The sequence below is a fragment of the Heteronotia binoei genome, chromosome 14, assembly GCF_032191835.1.
Source record: "Heteronotia binoei isolate CCM8104 ecotype False Entrance Well chromosome 14, APGP_CSIRO_Hbin_v1, whole genome shotgun sequence".
Lineage (NCBI taxonomy): Eukaryota > Metazoa > Chordata > Lepidosauria > Squamata > Gekkonidae > Heteronotia > Heteronotia binoei.
This window is the reverse complement of record NC_083236.1, coordinates 55,570,544-55,589,220: the sequence shown is the minus strand read 5'-3', so window position 1 is coordinate 55,589,220 and position 18,677 is coordinate 55,570,544. Positions and strand designations below refer to the sequence as shown.

General features: G+C 50.1%; 1 protein-coding gene across 1 annotated transcript in view; it reads right to left on the bottom strand.

The window, feature by feature from the left end:
- Positions 1 to 17,690, bottom strand: part of ADCY7 (adenylate cyclase 7) — a 98,772-nt gene extending 81,082 nt beyond the window's left edge. The window contains exons 1-3 of the mRNA XM_060253846.1: positions 17,510 to 17,690; positions 13,449 to 13,655; positions 7,294 to 7,452 (exon numbers count right to left, since the gene is read on the bottom strand). Coding sequence (XP_060109829.1) covers positions 7,294 to 7,452; positions 13,449 to 13,655; positions 17,510 to 17,680 — 537 coding nt within the window. The 5' untranslated portion in view covers positions 17,681 to 17,690. The remainder of the gene's footprint in view (positions 1 to 7,293; positions 7,453 to 13,448; positions 13,656 to 17,509) is intronic.
- Between the last annotated feature and the right edge of the window lie 987 nt (positions 17,691 to 18,677).

Here is an 18,677-nt window from a genome sequence, read left to right as displayed (position 1 = left end):
TTTTCGACTCTGGGGTGATGTTGCTTTCACGTTTTCATGGCAGACTTTTTACAGGGTGGTTTGCCATTGCCTTCCCCAGTCATCTACACTTTCCCCCCAGCAAGCTGGGTACTCATTTTACCGACCTCGGAAGGATGGAAGGCTGAGTCAACCTGGAGCCGGCTACCTGAAAACCCAGCTTCCGCTGGGGATCAAACTCAGGTCGTGAGCAGAGCTTAGGACTGCACTACTGCAGCTTTATCACTCTGCGCCACGGGGCTCGTGTAAGGTAGAGGAAAGCAGAATATAAAAACCTACTCTTCTTTTTCTTTTACCACACGGATTAAGGGGAAATCCTACAACATATCCCTGAAATGATGACACGTCCTCTTCAAACTCCATCCTCCCCAGCGTTTGATGAGGCCATGCTGGCTACAGCTTTGAGACAGAGATGCTATTTGAACTGTGAGGAAAACGCAGGAAGAAAATACTCTCCGGGTGATCCTTGCCTGATCTTCAAAACATCACTTGGGCTGCTAAATTAGCCATTAAAGCCCCTGGAGAAGATCTTAATTATGGGCCTCCTGGCTAATGTCTCGTTTGGCTCTCAGATTCAACCAGCGCCAACGAAGGCAGACAGGGCGCACTGAAGACAGAGAAGATGCTTTGGAATGCTAACAACCGGTGTGTAGAAAACAGATCTTTTCCTGAGAGCAGAAAGCAAACGATAAAGAAGGGGTGTGTATTGAGAGAGAGCGTGTATTGCGTCATTCGGCCAAAAAGCATTCATTTGGGGGAAGGAAATGAGTTACCTCACTCCCGGAGACATGATGCACCCACCTCAACTATGCAGATCCTGAATCACGGGGAGGTTCAGGCCTCGCACACTGAACCGTTTATCAGATTGCAGAAGCCGCATGCCTAGACGGCCGACCCCTGGCTGCCAAGTCATTGTGAGCCTTTGCTGGCGCAGTTACACAAGAACATGCTTTTCACCGTTTTAAAACCAGGGAGGTGTCTTCCCCCCACACACACACACACTCATTTAGGAACCCTCTTTGCAAGACGGCCAAGTGTTTTCTGTAGAGTTTAGCACAAATTATAATGTTACAAAGGGACCCGCGGCTTTCACTTTGGCTTAAGTAACTGGATACAAAGGCAGGTTTGTATTCCTCTCCCTGCATGGGAAGGACTGGTTTTGTCTGACAAATTATTTCAGTGGGTACAATCCAATTCAGCAGGTGCAAGGGCTAAGCTTTCTATAGACTGTGGGCAGATTTTATAAACGGGACTCCATCCACAGCCTCGCTCCTCCTTTGTCTAAATTTAGGGTTGCCAATCTCTAGCCGGCATCTGGAGATCTGCAATTACGAATGTTCTCCAGATGACCAAGGTTAGTTTGCATGGAGAAAATGGCTGCTTTGGAAGGTGCGCTCTATGGCATTTCATCCTGTTCAGATCCCTCCCTTCCCCAAACTGTGCCCTCCCCAGGCTCCACTTCCGAAATCTTCAGGTATTTCCCAACCCAGAACTGCCATAAAAACATAATAATAATAATAATAATAATAATAATAATAATAATAATAATAATAATAATAATAATAATAATAATAATAATAATAATAATAATAATAATAATAAGTTTTATTTATATCCCGCCCTCCCCGCCAAGGCAGGCTCTTAAAAACATAAGAGAAGCCATGTTGGATTAGGCCAATGACCCATCCAGTCCAACACTCTGTGTCACATAAGAGAAGCCATGTTGGATCAGGCCAATGGCCCATCCAGTCCAACACTCTGTGTCACATAAGAGAAGCCATGTTGGATCAGGCCAATGGCCCATCCAGTCCAACATTCTGTGTCACACAGTGGCCCCAAACCAGGAGCCATCATAGGGTTGCCAATCCCTAGGTGGGGGCAGGAGATCCCCCAGTTTGGAGGCCTCCCCCCACTTCAGGGCCATCAGAAAGCAGGGAGGATGTCTGCTGGGCACTCCATTATTCCCTATGGAGACTGATTCCCATAGGGTATAATGGAGAATTGATCTGTGTTTACCTGGGGCTCTGGGGGGCTGTTTTTTTAGGTAGAAGCACCACATTTTTAGTGTAACATCTGATGCCTCTCCTCAAAATGCCCTCCAAGTTTCAAAAGGATTGGACCAGAGGGCCCAATTCTATGAGCCCCAAAAGACGGCGCCCCTATCCTTCATTATTTCCAGTGGAGGGAAGGCATTTAAAAGGTGTGCCTATAAATTTAATAGCCAAAACTCCCTTTGGAGTTCAATGATGCTTGTCACAACTTTGCTCCTGGCTCCACCCCCAGTGTCTCCTGGCTCCACCCCCAAAGTCCCCAGATATTTCTTGGAGTTGGCAACCCTAAGTCATCAAGAGGTCCACCAGTGGGGCCAGAATTCCAGAAGTCTCCCACTGTTGCTCCCCGCAAGCACCAAGAACACAGAGCATTACTGCTCCAGCCATCTATAATCTTGTGGCTAGTAGCCACTGATGGACCTCTGCTCCATACATTTATCCAGCCTTGAAGCTGTCTATGCTTGTAGCTGCCACCACTTCTTGAAACAGTGAATCCCACACGCTAAGTTCCTCTTTAGGTGAAGAAGCACTTCCTTAACTGAACTTTGCCTTCACTGAACTGATATTGTAGTGCTCAATAAGTTAGTCCAAGAACCTTTCTGGCTCTCAGAAGTCTGCTATCAAACCACTGGATGAGAAAATAGCTAATGTTTGTGGTGCTACACAAGGCACATCAGATTACGCCTGAAGTCACACATGCCAGCTGGCATGCGTCAGAAAAAGCCAGGCACCCATGAGCTCACACAACCTTCAGGCACGGCCACATGATTCATATAGCCACAAGAGCTGCCACATGCTAGCCACAGGCCTGTTCTGCCAAACTACGTCTCACATCCACTTGGTGATGGAAAGGGCCCTCAAGTCGCAACCAAGACACAACGCCCCCTCTCGTGGGGTTTTCAAGGCCAGAATCATTAGTTCAGAGGTGGTCTGCCATCACCTGCCTCTGTGCGGCACCCGTGGATTTCCCTAGTGGTCTCCCATCCGAGTTTTGACCACAGCTGACCCAACTTAGCTTCCGAGATCAGACAGGATCAGGCTAAGCTGGGCCATCCAGGTCAGGACCTTGTCTCCTTATTACTCCCTTTTTGCGAGCACACATTTGACCCTGGAATCAAGAGCATGAGGCTAATCCAGTGGGCCTGAAAGTTTCACATTAGGGGCTGCAGGCAACTCTGTCTTCCAACTGCACCCTTAAAGAAAACACGCATTCTGTGTTGTCCACACTTTCCTTGGTCATCTGACAAACTGCTGTCCTCTCATGGGATTAAAGTTGTGAGCGAGCAATTTGGCTATTGCATAAATTAGTTTGCACTGGGCCATTTTTTTTCTGAGCAAAGACAGAAATGTGTGAGCTACAGGCTGAACGACAGTGAGCTAGCCCACACTAACTCAACTTAGAGAGAACACTGATGGAGACTAGAGTGGTTCCCAGTATCGATCATTGGGGGGGGGAGGGGCGGGCGCTGTTGGACCCATGATAGGGTTGCCAAGTCCAATTCAGTAAATATCTGGGGACTTTGGGAGTGGAGCCAGGAGACTTTGGGGGTGGAACCAGGAGATATTGCAGTGGAGTCAGAAGAAAAGGTGTGACAAGCACAACTGAACTCCAAAGAGAGTTCTGGCCATCACATTTAAAGGGACTGCACACCTTTTAAATGTCTTCCCTTCACTGGAAATAATGAAGGATAGGGGCAGCTTCTTTAGGGGCTCATAGAATTGGACCTCCTGGTTCAATCCTTTTGAAACATGGAAAGTGCTTTGAGGAGAGGCACTGGATGCTATGCTGAAAATTTGGTGCCTCTACCTCAAAAAACAGACCCCTCAGAGCCCGTTACCCATGGATCAATTCTCCATTATCATGCTGGCTGGGGCTGATGGGAGTTGTAGGCGAAAAACATCTGGCGAGCCAACGTTCCCTACCTCTGCCCTATGGGAATAGGTCTTCATAAGGAATAATGGAGTGCCCAGCAGACATTTCCCTCTCCTCCCCTCCATTTTCTGATGACCCTGAAGTGGGGGGGAAGGCCTCCAGACTGGGGGATCCCCTGCCTCCACCTGGGGATTGGCAACTCTACCCATGGAATTAGTGAAGAGCCCCCCCCCCCATATGCTCTACTCTGAAATTCCACAGCAAAATGTAGTAGAAAAGCTTCTGAACGGTCCTTCCCTTCTACATTTTTTTTTAAAAACCAATCATTCTTTGCCAAGGGTAATCAAAATTCAGCATTGAGGAAACCAGAATTCCAGACTTATGGAGATTATTGCCCGTCTTTGTATTTAATCAAACAAGCTACTGAGGTCTGGAACTTTAGGGGTCCTCATTGTGGAGCCTGTAGGTCCCACAGCACCCCTCTCGATAGCTTTCCTGGCGCCCTCGAAGCATTTTTAGAACGTGAAGCTTTTTGCCCAGCAGGGGTTCTAACTGGCTACTGGAGATGCGATTGGCTATGCAGATATTTTTTTAAAAAGTTGCTTTTTAAAGCTGCCATCACAGCACAGGGATCTCCGCGGCATGAGTAAAGACAAGCTGTGCATAAGCAAGACAGTATTTTAAACAATATGCTCATTTCAAAAGGCATCTGCTATAAAGAGCTTCTGCCTGAAATGCTGCTGTTAGAGTTATGCTACATCTCACGCCCTGCCATTTCATGGCTGGCCCTACCTCCTGTGGCAGCCATTTTGTGGCGGCACCAACCAGCCGGGGTCAGAATTCCAAAGGTGTTTGCAGGCCCACAAAGGTTGGGGAACTCTGCTTCAGTTTGTTTTTATTTTTAAAAAATCCCTAAAACTAGTGAATGTGCTCTGTACAAACAACTACTTCTACTCAGGCATGGTGTTTTCAATTCCGTTAACGAGGAACGGGGGGGGGGGGCGGCGGGGGGGGGGGCTCCCTCTGGGTATCCTACCCCCCCCCCAGGGAAAGTGTATGCGCAATACATAGCCTCTCCTTCCCGGTGTAGTGAACGCCGCGTGGTCACTGTCTGGCTATGCCTGGCAGATGGTCACTGCAATGGCCTCTCCTGCATTACTGCATCCGTAGCAACACCTTCTCGCTGGTCCCCCCCATTTTTCACAGAGTTTGCTACGTCATGGTGCGACCGAATTGTCCGGCGGTATAACCGGATGGGCAGGCTGGGCCCACCAACCTCGCCAGCCTAAGAGAAGGAAAACTCTAACATCAAACCCGGGCAGATAGAGCTCGTTAATGTAACACCTACCACCTGGAGGACTCGCTGCCGGTGTCCCGGCTTACTGGGCCATAGCAGATGACCCCCAGGTGAAAGGGTGGAGCCAGTACCGCGCACACTGCGCTTCACCTAAAAAATTCCTCTGCGCAGGCCTGAAGGGCATATCCACAACGAGGAACGACTCGAGAATTTGCAGCAGGGGCAGGAAACCATTGGCAAGTGTTCACTGATTTATTTAATCCATGTATACCCTTCCTTTCTCCCCAGCGGAGAGCCAAAGCAGTTTACATCATTTCTCCCCAGTTTTGTCCACACAGCAATCGCTTTGTGAGGTAGGTTAGGCTGAGGGAATATGACCAGCCCAAGGTCTCCGAATGTGTGACAAACAACTGTAGGTCAGACCATTTTGCTCAGGACACTGAGCTCGTTCTCTGTCCAAGCAAGCAAGGTAGGCTTGTCAGGTCCAATTCAAGAAATATCTGGGGACTTTAGGGGTGGAGCCAAGAGACTTTGGGGGTGGAGCCAAGAGACATTGGGGTGCAGCTAGGAGCAAGGTTGTGACAAGCATAACTGAACTCCAAAGGGAGTTCTGGCCACCACATTTAAAGGGACTGCACACTTTTTAAAGGCCTTCTGTCCATTGGAAATAATGAAGGATAGGGGCATTTTGTTTCAGAGTTTACTGAATTGGACCCCCTGGTCCAATCTTTTTGAAACATGGGGGGTATTTTGAGGAGAGGCACCGAATGATATGCTGCAAATTTGGTACCTCTACCTCAAAAAACAGCTTCCCCAGAGCCCCAGATATCCACAGATCAATTCTCTATTATACCCTATGGAAATCGGTCTTCAGAGGGAATAATGGAGTGTCCAGTGGACATTTCCCTCCCACCTACCCACTTTCCAATGACCCTGAAGTGGGGGGGGCCTCCATAACCCAGGGGATCCCCTGCCCCCACCTTGGGAATGGCGACCCTAAAGCAAGGTGAGCCCCCTGAGGTACTGTCCAGTGCTTATAGGGCAATAATGGCAGATGAAGACTTATTCCTCTGCTGGATCCATACAGAGGCCAGTCAGTTCTGAAGGTTGGTTTGTTTGTTTTGGTACTGTGTGTGTGTGTGCGCATACGAATGCCAAGAAGTCATGATTGACTTCTGGCAACCCCTTGTGGTTTGCTATTGCCTGCCTCTGCATCCCAGCCCTGGTATTCCTTGGAGTTCTTCCATCCAGGTACTTGCCAGGGTCAGCCCTGCTAAGCTTCTGAGATCTGATGAGATCAGGCTCACCTGGGGTGCCCAGGTCAGGGAACCAGCCACTTCTGAATTGAACTGCTCATGACTCGCCATGGGCACTCAAGTCCGCTCCCAGGAGATCTGACCAGGGCTTTTTTTGTAGCAGGAACGCCTTTGCATATTAGGCCGCACCCCCTTATGTACTCAGTCCTCTAAGACATGGGTGGCCAAACTTGCTTAACATAAGAGCCACACAGAATAAACGCCAGATGTTTGAGAGCCACAAGATATGAACATCAGATGATCAGGTGTTTGAGAGCCACAAGGAAGGAAGGAAGGAAGGAAGACAGGGAGTGAGAGGTGGAAAGAAAGCATCTTTAACTTCAAGTGCATTTTCCAAGCTGCTGGCTGGCTTGGAGAACTGAAGGCAAATGCCTTCTCCAAGCTGGCCAACACAATAGGTGTGAAAGAGCCACATGGGGCTTCTGAGCCACAGTTTGGCCACTCCTGCTCTAAGAGCTTACAGTAGGCCTTGTAAGAAGAGCCCTGTAAGCTCTTGGAGGATTGGCTACATCAGGGGTGTGTGGCCTAATATGCAAAGGAGTTCCTGCTACAAAAAAAGCCCTGGATCTGACCAACACCATCCTCTCAGCATTTGTTGTTTATCAGCCTAGCAACATTTTGACAGCTGTTTGGGGCTTTTTCAGCACTTGGGCCACTTGAAGGTGTCTACCCTGGCAGAATATATGCAGTTGTTATTATCGGCAGAAGCGTCCTGATCTCTGAAAAGTGTTGACTTACTTGAAACACGAGAGGGTTTTCCTGCTCTCCATCGTGGGCCGTGATGGTCAGGACAACAATATGAGACAGAGCTGAAATACTGCTAACGATGATAGCATCTCTCATTCCAAAAGGCAGCATGGTGTAAGCAGTGAAAATTATGAACAGAAAGAATGGGACCTGTAAAAAGAAACAAGGGAGGGGCTTGGTTTTGAATTCTTTTTCTCCCCCAAGTGTTGGTGTGGTGGCAAGTGACGTCATGGCGACCCCACGGGGCTTCCAGGGGTGGTTTCACCATTGCCTGCCTCCGTTTAGCAACCTTGGACTTCCTTGGGGGTCTCCCATCCAAATACGAACCAGGGCTGACCCTACTTAGCTTCCAAGATCTGACAAGGTTTTGCTAGCCTGGGCCATTTAGGTTAGGGCTTTTTCCAAGTGCCCATCCAAAATTTTTGAGAGATGCTGGATAAACAGCGGAAAGCACATAAATACTGAAATTCCAACTCCCTGTCTCAAACAGAATGCCTGTAAAGAAGCAATGGGCACATAAACTTTTAAATAATTGCATGAAAACCAAGTGCACAGAGCCCAGTTTCTCAAATGGCTAGAAAACACATCAGTTACCCTGCTTGTCAAAATTCCAGAAATTCCATTATATTGATTTATTCTAACATGAAACCACTGCATGAGTAACAGACAGGGACCTCTAAAAATCGGAAGATCAAGATTTAGATAATTGTATGGACTTCTTTGCAGATATTTGGAAATCGTTTATGAAAACTGATGTGCAGGTCCACCACCAGTTATAATTTTGTCTTTATGTGTGTGTGTGTGTGTGTGTGTGTGTGTATATATATATATATATATATATATATATACACACACACACACACTCCTTTTAACTTTTAAAAAAGTCTTATTTAGTTGCTTTATTTTAAGTTTTTTCCCCCTTGTTCTTTTCTCTCTTTTTTTAAAAAAAATATTTTTAAACAAATATATACATGCTGTGAATAAAGTGAAATCTAGCATCAGTCACAAGACATCTTGTCACTGTCAACTCTTAACGTAACAAAGTTTGAGTGCAGCACGCCTTTAAGACCGACAAAGTTTTATTCTGGGTATAAGCTTTTACGTGCAGATAGGGTGGCCAGATCGTCCCGGTCACCCGGGAAAGTCCCGCTTCTGGCCGCAAATTCCCGCCTCCCGGGCTGGCTATACCGGGACCATTAGAGATCCCGGTTTAGCCAGCCAGAGGAGCCGGCCGGCCGCGCGGGCGGGGAAGGCGGCGAGTGAGGGAGGGAGCGTCGTTGCGCGTGCACACAGCGATTGGCGGTGGTGTGGCGGGCTCTGCGCATGCCCGCCACACCGCCGCCAATCGCCGTGCGCACACACAGGGACGCTCCCTCCCTGACTCGCCGCCTTCCCCGCCCGCGCGCGCGGCCCGGTGGCAGAGGCGGCGGAGAGGCTGGCGCTGGAGGCCCGCGGGGGGAGGCGGCGGCAGCGTGACGGGAGGCCCCGGGTCGGTGGGCTCGGCCGCCTCCTCCTCTGCCGCCGCCAGCCCCGCCAGCAGCGCCGCCAGCAGCACCAGCCGCCGCTGTGCCTCCTGGCCAGCCCGCCCGCCCGGAGGGGAGGCCGCCACCCGCCCTGGAAGAAGGTAAGCAGGCAGGCAGGGAGGGAGGGGGCCGAAAGCGGGGGGGGTGGCTGGCGGGGGGGCGGCTGGCAGGAGGGGGCGGCCGGCCTCCCTTCCTTCCCTCCCTCCCTCCTTCCTTCCTCCTTCCTTCCTTCCCTCCCTCCTTCCCTCCTTCCCTCCCTCCCTCCTCCCTTCCTTCCCTCCCTCCTTCCTCCCTCCTTCCTTCCTCCTTCCTTCCTTCCCTCCCTCCTTCCTCCCTTCCCTCCTTCCTCCCTCCTTCCTTTCTTCCTTCCTTCCCTCCCTCCTTCCTTTCTCCCTTCCTCCCTCCTTCCCTCCCTCCCTCCTTCCCTCCCTCCCTTCCCTCCTTCCTCCCTCCTTCCTTCCTCCTTCCTTTCTTCCTTCCTTCCCTCCCTCCTCCCTTCCTTCCCTCCTTCCTCCCTCCTTCCTTTCTTCCTTCCTTCCCTCCTTCCCTCCCTCCCTCCTTCCCTCCCTCCTTCCTCCCTCCTCCTTCCTTCCTTCCTTCCTTCCTTCCTCCTTCCTTCCTTCCTTCCTTCCTTCCTTCCTTCCTTCCTTCCTTCCTTCCTTCCCTCCTACCTTCCTTCCTTCCTTCCTTCCTTCCTCCTTCCTTCCTTCCTTCCTTCCTTCCTTCCTTCCTTCCTTCCTTCCTTCCTTCCTTCCTTCCTTCCATGGCTCTCAAATATCCAATGTTCATGTCTTGCGGCTCTCAAACATCTGACCTGTATTCTGTGTTGCTCTTTTGTTAAGCAACTCTGGCCACCCATGGAGTAGACAATACTGACTTTGGTGGACCCAAGCACTGATTCAGTGTAAGGGAGCTTTGTGTTTGTGTCTTCTGGTGCAATATTTGTTCTCAAATCCTGTATTTACCTTCATCAGTATATGGGATACGGCACTTTCTCAACTGTGCTGCATAATGAGGCCTATTTATTTTGTCCTGTTTGCTCTGTTGGCTCTATCTGCGCCACCTTCATCACTTTCGGGGTGTGGATCCCCCAGTGGGGTGGGCTCCCGACTCCCTCCGCCGGCTGTTTCTGATAGCCCTGCGCCCCCTCTTTCATTTGCTATGTGTCCCGTGCGGGTGCCACCCTCCGCCGGTAGATGCCGCAAAATGAGCCCGCTTGAGGCTTATGGCGGCAGGGCTCGGGGGAAGCGAGCTAGACTGCTGTTCTTTTGAGGGGTTATAGAGTGTTTCGAGCCCGTCCCTGTGGCATCGGTCCCATCGTTGTGGGACCCAGGGGGCCGGCGCAGCGGCTCGCCGAAGCAGCCTGTCACTAATAACACAGGTCGAGATGCAGAACAGGAACCCGGAAGTGACCGACACATTCCTTCCCCCCTCAAGGTGTCCCTGGCTGGCCTGCAGATATTATGGCCACCCCTACGTGCAGATCTGACGAAGTGTGCATGCACAACCAAAGCTTATATCCCGAATGAAATGTTGTAGGTCTTAAAGGAGACACTGGATCCAAACTTTGTTCTGCTGCTTCGAACTAACAAGGCTATCCACCTGAACCTTTATCATAGTTCATCTAAGGTCAGGGCCAGCCCTGCCGCTAAGCAAACTAGGCAATTGTCTAGGGGGCCGGCCTTCTGGGGGTGCCAAATAGGGCATCCTCCATATGCTCGGTGACATTATCAGTGCGGATGCCAGACATTAGCCTTGCCAAGGGTGCCAGACAGTCTAGGGTCAGCCCTGTCTGAGGTACTCTTTACGCAAATTGGGTTGGGGTTGCTCGATCCAATTCCCAATGTTCAACTGGATTTTAAAGGGCTGGGAGGGGGGATTTTCTTGAAGTGGCAATGTAGCAAGAGGAGGGGTTCCCAACCTTCCCCCTCCGCATCATTTCTGGCCGCAAAAGCAGCAGGGGAGACCTGTTTGCCCCACTGTCCAGGACTACGTATCAGGGGTGGAATTCCAGCAGGAGCTCCTTTGCATATTAGGCCACACACCCCCTGATGTAGCCAATCCTCCCAAGAGCTTACAGGGCTCTTTTTTGTAAGCCCTTGGAGGATTGGCTACATCAGGGGGGGTGGCCTACTATGCAAAGGAGCTCCTGCTAGAATTCCACCCCTGGCTCTCTATTGATTTTTGGAAGCATTTCTCCCAAGAGAGAGAGTCAGTGGGGGGCAGTGGTTAGAGTGTTGAACTAGGCTCTGGGAGACCCAGGTTCAAATCCCCACTTTGCCATGGAAACTGGCTGACGTTGGGCCAGCCATACACTTTCAGCCTAATTTACCTCACAGGCAGGAGTCATTTTATAGAAAAAGGGGTGCCGGAAGTCATTAGCACAACTCGTTTGCATATGCCACATACCCCTGACATCGCCGGAAGGTGGATTAAATTACATCAGCTCAGCATCTACCTCTAATTTGCAAGTACCAGGATTTACATACATCTTAAAAGCACGGGTTGCACTGAGCTTGCAAAGCAAGCTTTCTAACAGGGCAAATCCACCCTGGCTCATAAGAGAAGCCATGTTGGATCAGGCCAATGGCCCATCCAGTCCCAACACTCTGTGTCACACAGTAAGAACATAAGAGAAGCCATGTTGGATCAGGCCAATGGCCCATCCAGTTCAACACTGTGTCACACAGTAAGAACATAAGAGAAGCCATGTTGGATCAGGCCAATGGCCCATCCAGTCCAACACTCTGTGTCACACAGTAAGAACATAAGAGAAGCCATGTTGGATCAGGCCAATGGCCCATCCAGTTCAACACTGTGTCACACAGTAAGAACATAAGAGAAGCCATGTTGGATCAGGCCAATGGCCCATCCAGTCCAACACTGTGTCACACAGTAAGAACATAAGAGAAGCCATGTTGGATCAGGCCAATGGCCCATCCAGTCCAACACTCTGTGTCACACAGTAAGAACGTAAGAGAAGCCATGTTGGATCAGGCCAATGGCCCATCCAGTTCAACACTGTGTCACACAGTAAGAACATAAGAGAAGCCATGTGGATCAGGCCAATGGCCCATCCAGTCCAACACTCTGTGTCACACAGTAAGAACATAAGAGAAGCCATGTTGGATCAGGCCAATGGCCCATCCAGTCCAACACTGTGTCACACAGTAAGAACATAAGAGAAGCCATGTTGGATCAGGCCAATGGCCCATCCAGTCCAACACTGGGTCACACAGTAAGAACGTAAGAGAAGCCATGTTGGATCAGGCCAATGGCCCATCCAGTCCAACACTGTGTCACACAGTAAGAACATAAGAGAAGCCATGTTGGATCAGGCCAATGGCCCATCCAGTCCAACACTGGGTCACACAGTAAGAACATAAGAGAAACCATGTTGGATCAGGCCAATGGCCCATCCAGTTCAACACTGTATCACACAGTGCTAAAAAAAAAAAAAAAACCAAGTGCCATCAGAAGGTTCACATGTGGGTCTAGAAGCCCTTCCACTTTGCCCCTCCCCAAGCACCAAGAATACAGAGCATCACTGCCCCAGACAGTTCCAATAATATGCTGTGGCTAATAGCCACTGATGGACCTCTGCTCCATATTTTTCCGGACCCTACCCATCACTGCCCACACATCAGTGCATAGAGGGGATGGGAGAGCATACCCCAGCCCACAACCGCAAAGCCTTAAGGCCGGTCATATGCTCCCTTGACCCCCAAGAGACCCCAACCAGGCCACCCAGACTGCCAAGCCTCTAGGTAGCCAATTGAGGTCCCCCCCCTAGCGCTGATATCTCGGGGTGCTCGCCAGCTTGAAACCCCTTCAACCTGTGCTTTTCCCACCATCCCAGTTAGGGCCTAACCAGTGGCACCAGGCCTGTTTTATGCCTCCCCTCTCTGACCATGTAGAGCAGGAGAAAAAAGGCCCCCTCACAGCCAATTTGAGTGAGGCCCCCCAAAATTCCTGCTCAGCCCCATAACTGGTGACCAACTAATCCCATATCATCTTAACAAGAGGGGAGGAGGGTGGGGAGCTCGTGCTGAACCAGAATGGTCAGGGATGGCAATGGCTGCCAGACCTGGCTGGCCAGCCTCTCCCTGATTGGTCAACTCTTTCGCACTGAGAAGATGATTATGATATTGGATTTATATCCCGCCCTCCACTCTGGATCTCAGAGCCTCAGAGTGGCTCACAATCTTCTTTATCTTCCTCCCCCACAACAGACACCCTGTGAGGTGGGCGGGGCTGAGATGCCGTTTCAAGGACAACCTCTACCAGAGCTATGGCTGACCCAAGGCCATTCCAGCTGCTGCAAGTGGAGGAGTGGGGAATCAAGCCCAGTTCTCCCAGATAAGAGTCCACACATTTAACCACTACACCAAACTGGCTCTCCTGAGCCTGAATGGGCTTTCCCCCACCCTTGTGATTTCATCCGAGAGACTGGGAGGTGGGCAATTGCTGGCGACTGTGAAATAGCCTCCACTGGTTATAGTTTGACTTCCCTCCCCAAGTGGTCCTAAGAATAAAGAGGGGGGAGGAAATCATGTTCCCAACCCAGGGACACGCTGGGGAATGCACACACCAATAGACCGCACAGCGGGTTAACGTAAATACCTGTTCCCATGCTGAGACTTGAGGGGCTTTTCCCTTATCGAACACGGACACGTATCCTAAAACCAGCAAGCAGATCCAAATCACAGCAGCAAACAGCTTCAGCCGGCACCAGAATAAAGATTCGATGTAAACCAGGACATAGATGATAAGAAAGATCACCAAAGCCGTGCACACAGTAGCAGTGAAGGCCGGGTGCTCACGTGGGTCCTGTATAAAAACAGAATCACAGTGCACTCACTCCTTAACCCAAAGCCAGCCTTACAGAAATATCCAGGTGTTTTTTTTCCACCAGTACCTTACGTAAGCCAATACAGGTTAAATAGGCATTATTTACAGGTCAATGCAAAATTGCTGTATTTTGCAAATTAAAGAAGCATCTTCAAGGTTATTTAACAGCCTGCTATCCCTGGGAAACCGCTTGATACTCCCTTATTAAAGTAATTTATGCAGCATAGCTCTGCTCTGAGACTGGGAGGGGGGAGGGAGGCTTGCTAGACTTAGCCCAGGGATGGCCAAATCGAGGCTCAGGAGTCACATGTGGCTCTTTCACACATATTGTGTGGCTCTTGAAGCCCCCACCACCCCGTCAGCCAGCTTGGAGAAGGCATCTAAAGTTACTTTCATAGAATCACAGAGTTGGAAGGGACCTCCAGGGTTATCTAGTCAAACCCCCTGCACAATGCAGGAAACTCATGAATACCTCCCGCTAAATTCACAGGATCCTCATTGCCGTCAGATGGCCATCTAGTCTCTGTTTAAACCTCCAAGGAAGGAGAGCCCACCACCCCTTAAGGAAGCCTGTTCCACTGAGAAACCGCTCTAACAGTCAGGAAGTTCTTTCTTTCCCCCTCTCCCTCCCTCTCTTGTGGCTCTCAATCATCTGACATTTATGTCTTGTGGCTCTCAAACATCTGATGTTTATTCTATGTGGCTCTTACATTAAGCAAGTTTGGCCACCCCTGACTTCACCTTTAGAATTCAGCAAAGAAGACCGTCAGAGGCACACAAGTCCCTCTCAACTCAGCACTATTCTCCCCTCCATTTTATCCTCACAGCAACCCTGTGAGGTAGGCTAGGCTGGGAGTGTGGGATTGGCCCAAGGTCACCTAGCAAGCTTCCATGGCAGAGTGGGGGATTCGAACCTGGATCTCCCAGATTCTAGTCCGACCCTTTAACCACTATACCACACTGCCTCCCCTTCTCTCCCCTGCCAGGATAACTGTAAACATTTTTTTTCACTCCCCCTTCAACACAGATTGTTCTCTCCCAGTCTGGATTGTAACACTGTTTTAAAACAATCCAAATTAGGGTTGCCAAATCCAATTCAAGAAATATCTGGGGACTTTGGGGGGGGGGGTGTTGCTAGGAGACTTTGGGGGTGGACTCAGGAGCAACTTGTGACAAACACAACTGAACTCCAAAGGAAGTTCTGTCAATCACATTTAAGGGGACCACACATCTTTTAAATGCCTCCCCTCCATTTGGAAATAATGGATAGGGGCACCTTCTTTTGGGGCAAATAGAATTGGACCCCTCTGGTCCGCCTGAAAGCCACCAGGGAAAGGGCTTTCTCCGTTATGGCCCCCGTATGGTGGAATCAGCTGCCGGAAGAGGTGAGGGCCCTGCGGGACTTGGCGCAGTTCCGCAGGGCCTGTAAGACGACCCTCTTCCGGCTAGCCTATACCTAGCCTACATTTAGCTAGGATAACAACCTGAGGAAACTGGCCAGCCATCTGTTCATAGGAAACTGAATTACTCTGTTTTAATGTTTTAACTGCTTAAATTATTTAATTGTTTTACATTTGAAATTGTTTATTTTTAAGTTTGATTAATTGTTGGAAGCCGCCCTGAGCCATCCGTGGGAAGGGCGGGATATAAATCCCAAATAAAATAAATAAATAAATAAATCTTTTTGAAACTTGGAGGGTGTTTTTAGGAGAGGCATCAGATGCTATGCTGAAAATTTAGTGCCTCTACCTCAAAAAACAGGGGGGGCCCAGAGCCTCAGAGATCAATTCTCCATTATATCCTATGGGGATCGGTCTCCATAAGGCATAATAAAGTACCCAGCAGACATTTCCCTTCTCCCCCCCCCACCCCCGCTTTCTGAAGCAGGGGGAGGTCCTCCAAACCAGGAGATCCCCTGCCCCTACCTGGGGATTGGCAACCCTAATCCAAATCCCATTTCCTTATCAAGCATCTGGAGTCAACAGATCCATTCCTCTGAACATCCTTCTATTTTTAACACAGTTTAAATCGTAGAACCACATTCCAGAATATACTATTGTTATTTAAACCCTTTCTACCTTGCGGTATTCATGGCGGCTTACAATGTAAGTAGAACAACCGTGATTAAATACACACACAACACCCCCCTCCCAAAAAAAAAAAATTAAATTCCCAACTAGAACAGCCAACACGTCAAACTATTTAGGAGGATCTGTGGCTTGGTGGAAGAGCCTCTGCTTGGTATGCCGAAGGTCCCCGCCGGTTCAATCCCCCGACATCTCCAATCAAAAGGACCAGGCAGTAGGTGATATGAAAGACCCCCCCACACACACACCCGAATCCCTGGAGATCCACTGTCAGTGTCAGAAGACGACACCGATTTTGATGGACCCAGGGTCTGATTCAGCGTGAGGCAGCTTCGCGCGTTCATGTGTTCAGAACTAAATCAGGCAAAGTAGGAGTCCAGTTGCACCTTGAAGACCAATCAAGTTTGGAGAGCCAGTTTGGTGTAGTGGTTAAGTGCGCGGACTCTTATCTGGGAGAACCGGGTTTGATTCCCCACTCCTCCACTTGCAGCTGCTGGAATGGCCTTGGGTCAGCCATAGCTCTGGCAGAGGTTGTCCTTGAAAGGGCAGACTCTTATCTGGAAGAACCGGGTTTGATTCCCCACTCCTCCACTTGCACCTGCTAGCATGGTCTTGGGTCAGCCATAGCTCTGGCAGAGGTTGTCCTTGAAAGGGCAGCTGCTGTGAGAGTCCTCTCCAGCCCCACCCACCTCACAGGGTGTTTGTTGTGGGGGAGGAAGGTAAAGGAGATTGTGAGCCGCTCTGAGACTCTTCGGAGTGGAGGGCGGGATATAAATCCAATATCTTCATCTACCTCACAGGGTGTCTGTTGTGGGGGGGGGGGGAGGTAAAGGAGATTGTGAGCCGCTCTGAGACTCTGTCCTTGAAAGGGCAGCTGCTGTGAGAGCCCTCTCCAGCCCCATCCACCTCACAGGGCGTTTGTTGTGGGGGAGGAAGGTAAAGGAGATTGTGAGCCGCTCTGAGACTCTTCGGAGTGGAGGGCGGGATATAAATCCAATATCTTCATCTACCTCACAGGGTGTCTGTTGTGGGGGAGGAAGGTAAAGGAGATTGTGAGCCACTCTGAGGCTCTTCAGAGTGGAGGGCGGGATATAAATCCAATATCTTATTCAGAATGTAAGCTTTCGTGGGCTCTAAGCACACTTCATCAGACGAGGAATCAGGTACAGTCAGCAGAGCTACCTATAGCTGGCAGGCAGTGGTTGAGAAGGTAAAATGGTACAAATTTAAAATCCATTTCTGGCCCAGGCTTATAAACAACCGAGTGATTTAGCAGACACGAAAGCTGACATTCTGAATAAAACTTGGTTGGTCTTAGAGGTGCAACCGGTCTCCTACTTTGTCTAATTTGGGGGGGGGGGGGTGGGGGGGGTTGGGGAGGGGGATTGTGTGTGCATTTAAAACTGCCTTCAGCTGCCTCCTGAAAAGCGATTTCATGATTAGCCCTCAAAACATATATGTATCCCCTCGGCAAAGCTCTTTGTTTCGTTCCCAGAGAGAACCCAACTTTTTCTACTTCTGATATTCTGCCTCTCCAGAAGAGCCCTTTCCCTAAGAACGCCTCAATCAAAAAAACAAACAAACCCCAAAAACCCTAGCAAACAAACAGAAGCGAAACCCGAAAGGCTTCGCGTGATGCTTGAGACGAGACCCCTTCACCTTTTGATGGAAATGCACCCCTTGACTTCTGTTGGTTTGTCTGCCGGCTGGTTTAAAGGGGGGATCAAGAGGCAGCCGGATACTCACGTCCTTGGCGCAGAGGACCACGATGAGCGTCACGCAGTAGGCGAAGGCGATGCCCAGCAAGAAGAGCAGGAGCGGGTGCTGTTGGCTCGAGTAGCGGTACTTCTCGTACAAGGGGTCGGTGATCTTGCAGCCGTCGTTCTCGTGGAAGAAGTATTTGCCTTTCGCGGGCATCTTAGTCTGTGTCTCCCGGCTGCTCTCCCAACGCTGGCAAGGCAGGACCGGGCAAGGCTGAACAGAAGACGCCGCGTGCCCCAGCGCTGGTCAGGTGGCCACCGGGTCTGCCTTCTCCGGCCGCATGGCTCTCCACGTTTTTTGCGCCCCTTTTATAAGCGCCAAGTCCAGAGCTTAGCAGGAAGGGGACAGGGGCAGCCTCCACCTTCTCCTCCTCCTCCTCCACCGCTGCCGCTCTGAAGCCATGTGCTCCCCATCAACAGTGCCTGGGAGGATGGTTTTTTCCCCCCCTCCCTTCCCTTCTCCTCCCAAGACTTGATTGCTACTTGCGCTGCTACTTTCGCCGCTCTCCCTCCAGCATCTTGGGAGCTGTCAGCAATTCTCCCAGATTAAGGCTTTGTGCAACAAACTGGGGAGGGAGAGAGAGAGAGAGAAAGAGAGAGAGAGAGAGGGTTTTTTTATATATAGCAGGTGCGCTTTTGTCTGCAAAAAAAAGAAAAAGAAAATAAAAGGTGTCTGTTCTTCAGACCCAAGGTAAATATTTTTTAACAAGAGCACAACTCTTTTTTTTTCTCCTCGCAAGAGAATGAGTCACAGCACGTCCCCTTCGATGCTACCCTCCCTCCGCTCGTAACAAAACGCTGTAGCCTTATGGTTACCCAGAACCGATTATTAATAACTCCCCCCCCCCTTTTCTTCCTCCCCTATTGCAACGTGCGGAAACTGCAGTGCTTCCATGGTCTGAAACAATGCCCGAAGTACACCTTTTCAAAGAGCTGGGGAAATACATTTCGCATGACAAGGAGCCGGGCTTATATAGGGAGGGAAAGTGAGCTCGTAGCGCTGTGGATCCAGTTTCACAATCAGAGGCAATCTTAGCAGGACATTTGGGGCAGCCGCCTTGGAAGAAGAAGATGATATTGGATTTATATCCCGCCCTCCACTCCAAATCTCAGAGCGGCTCACAATCTCCTTTAGCATCCTCCCCCACAACAAA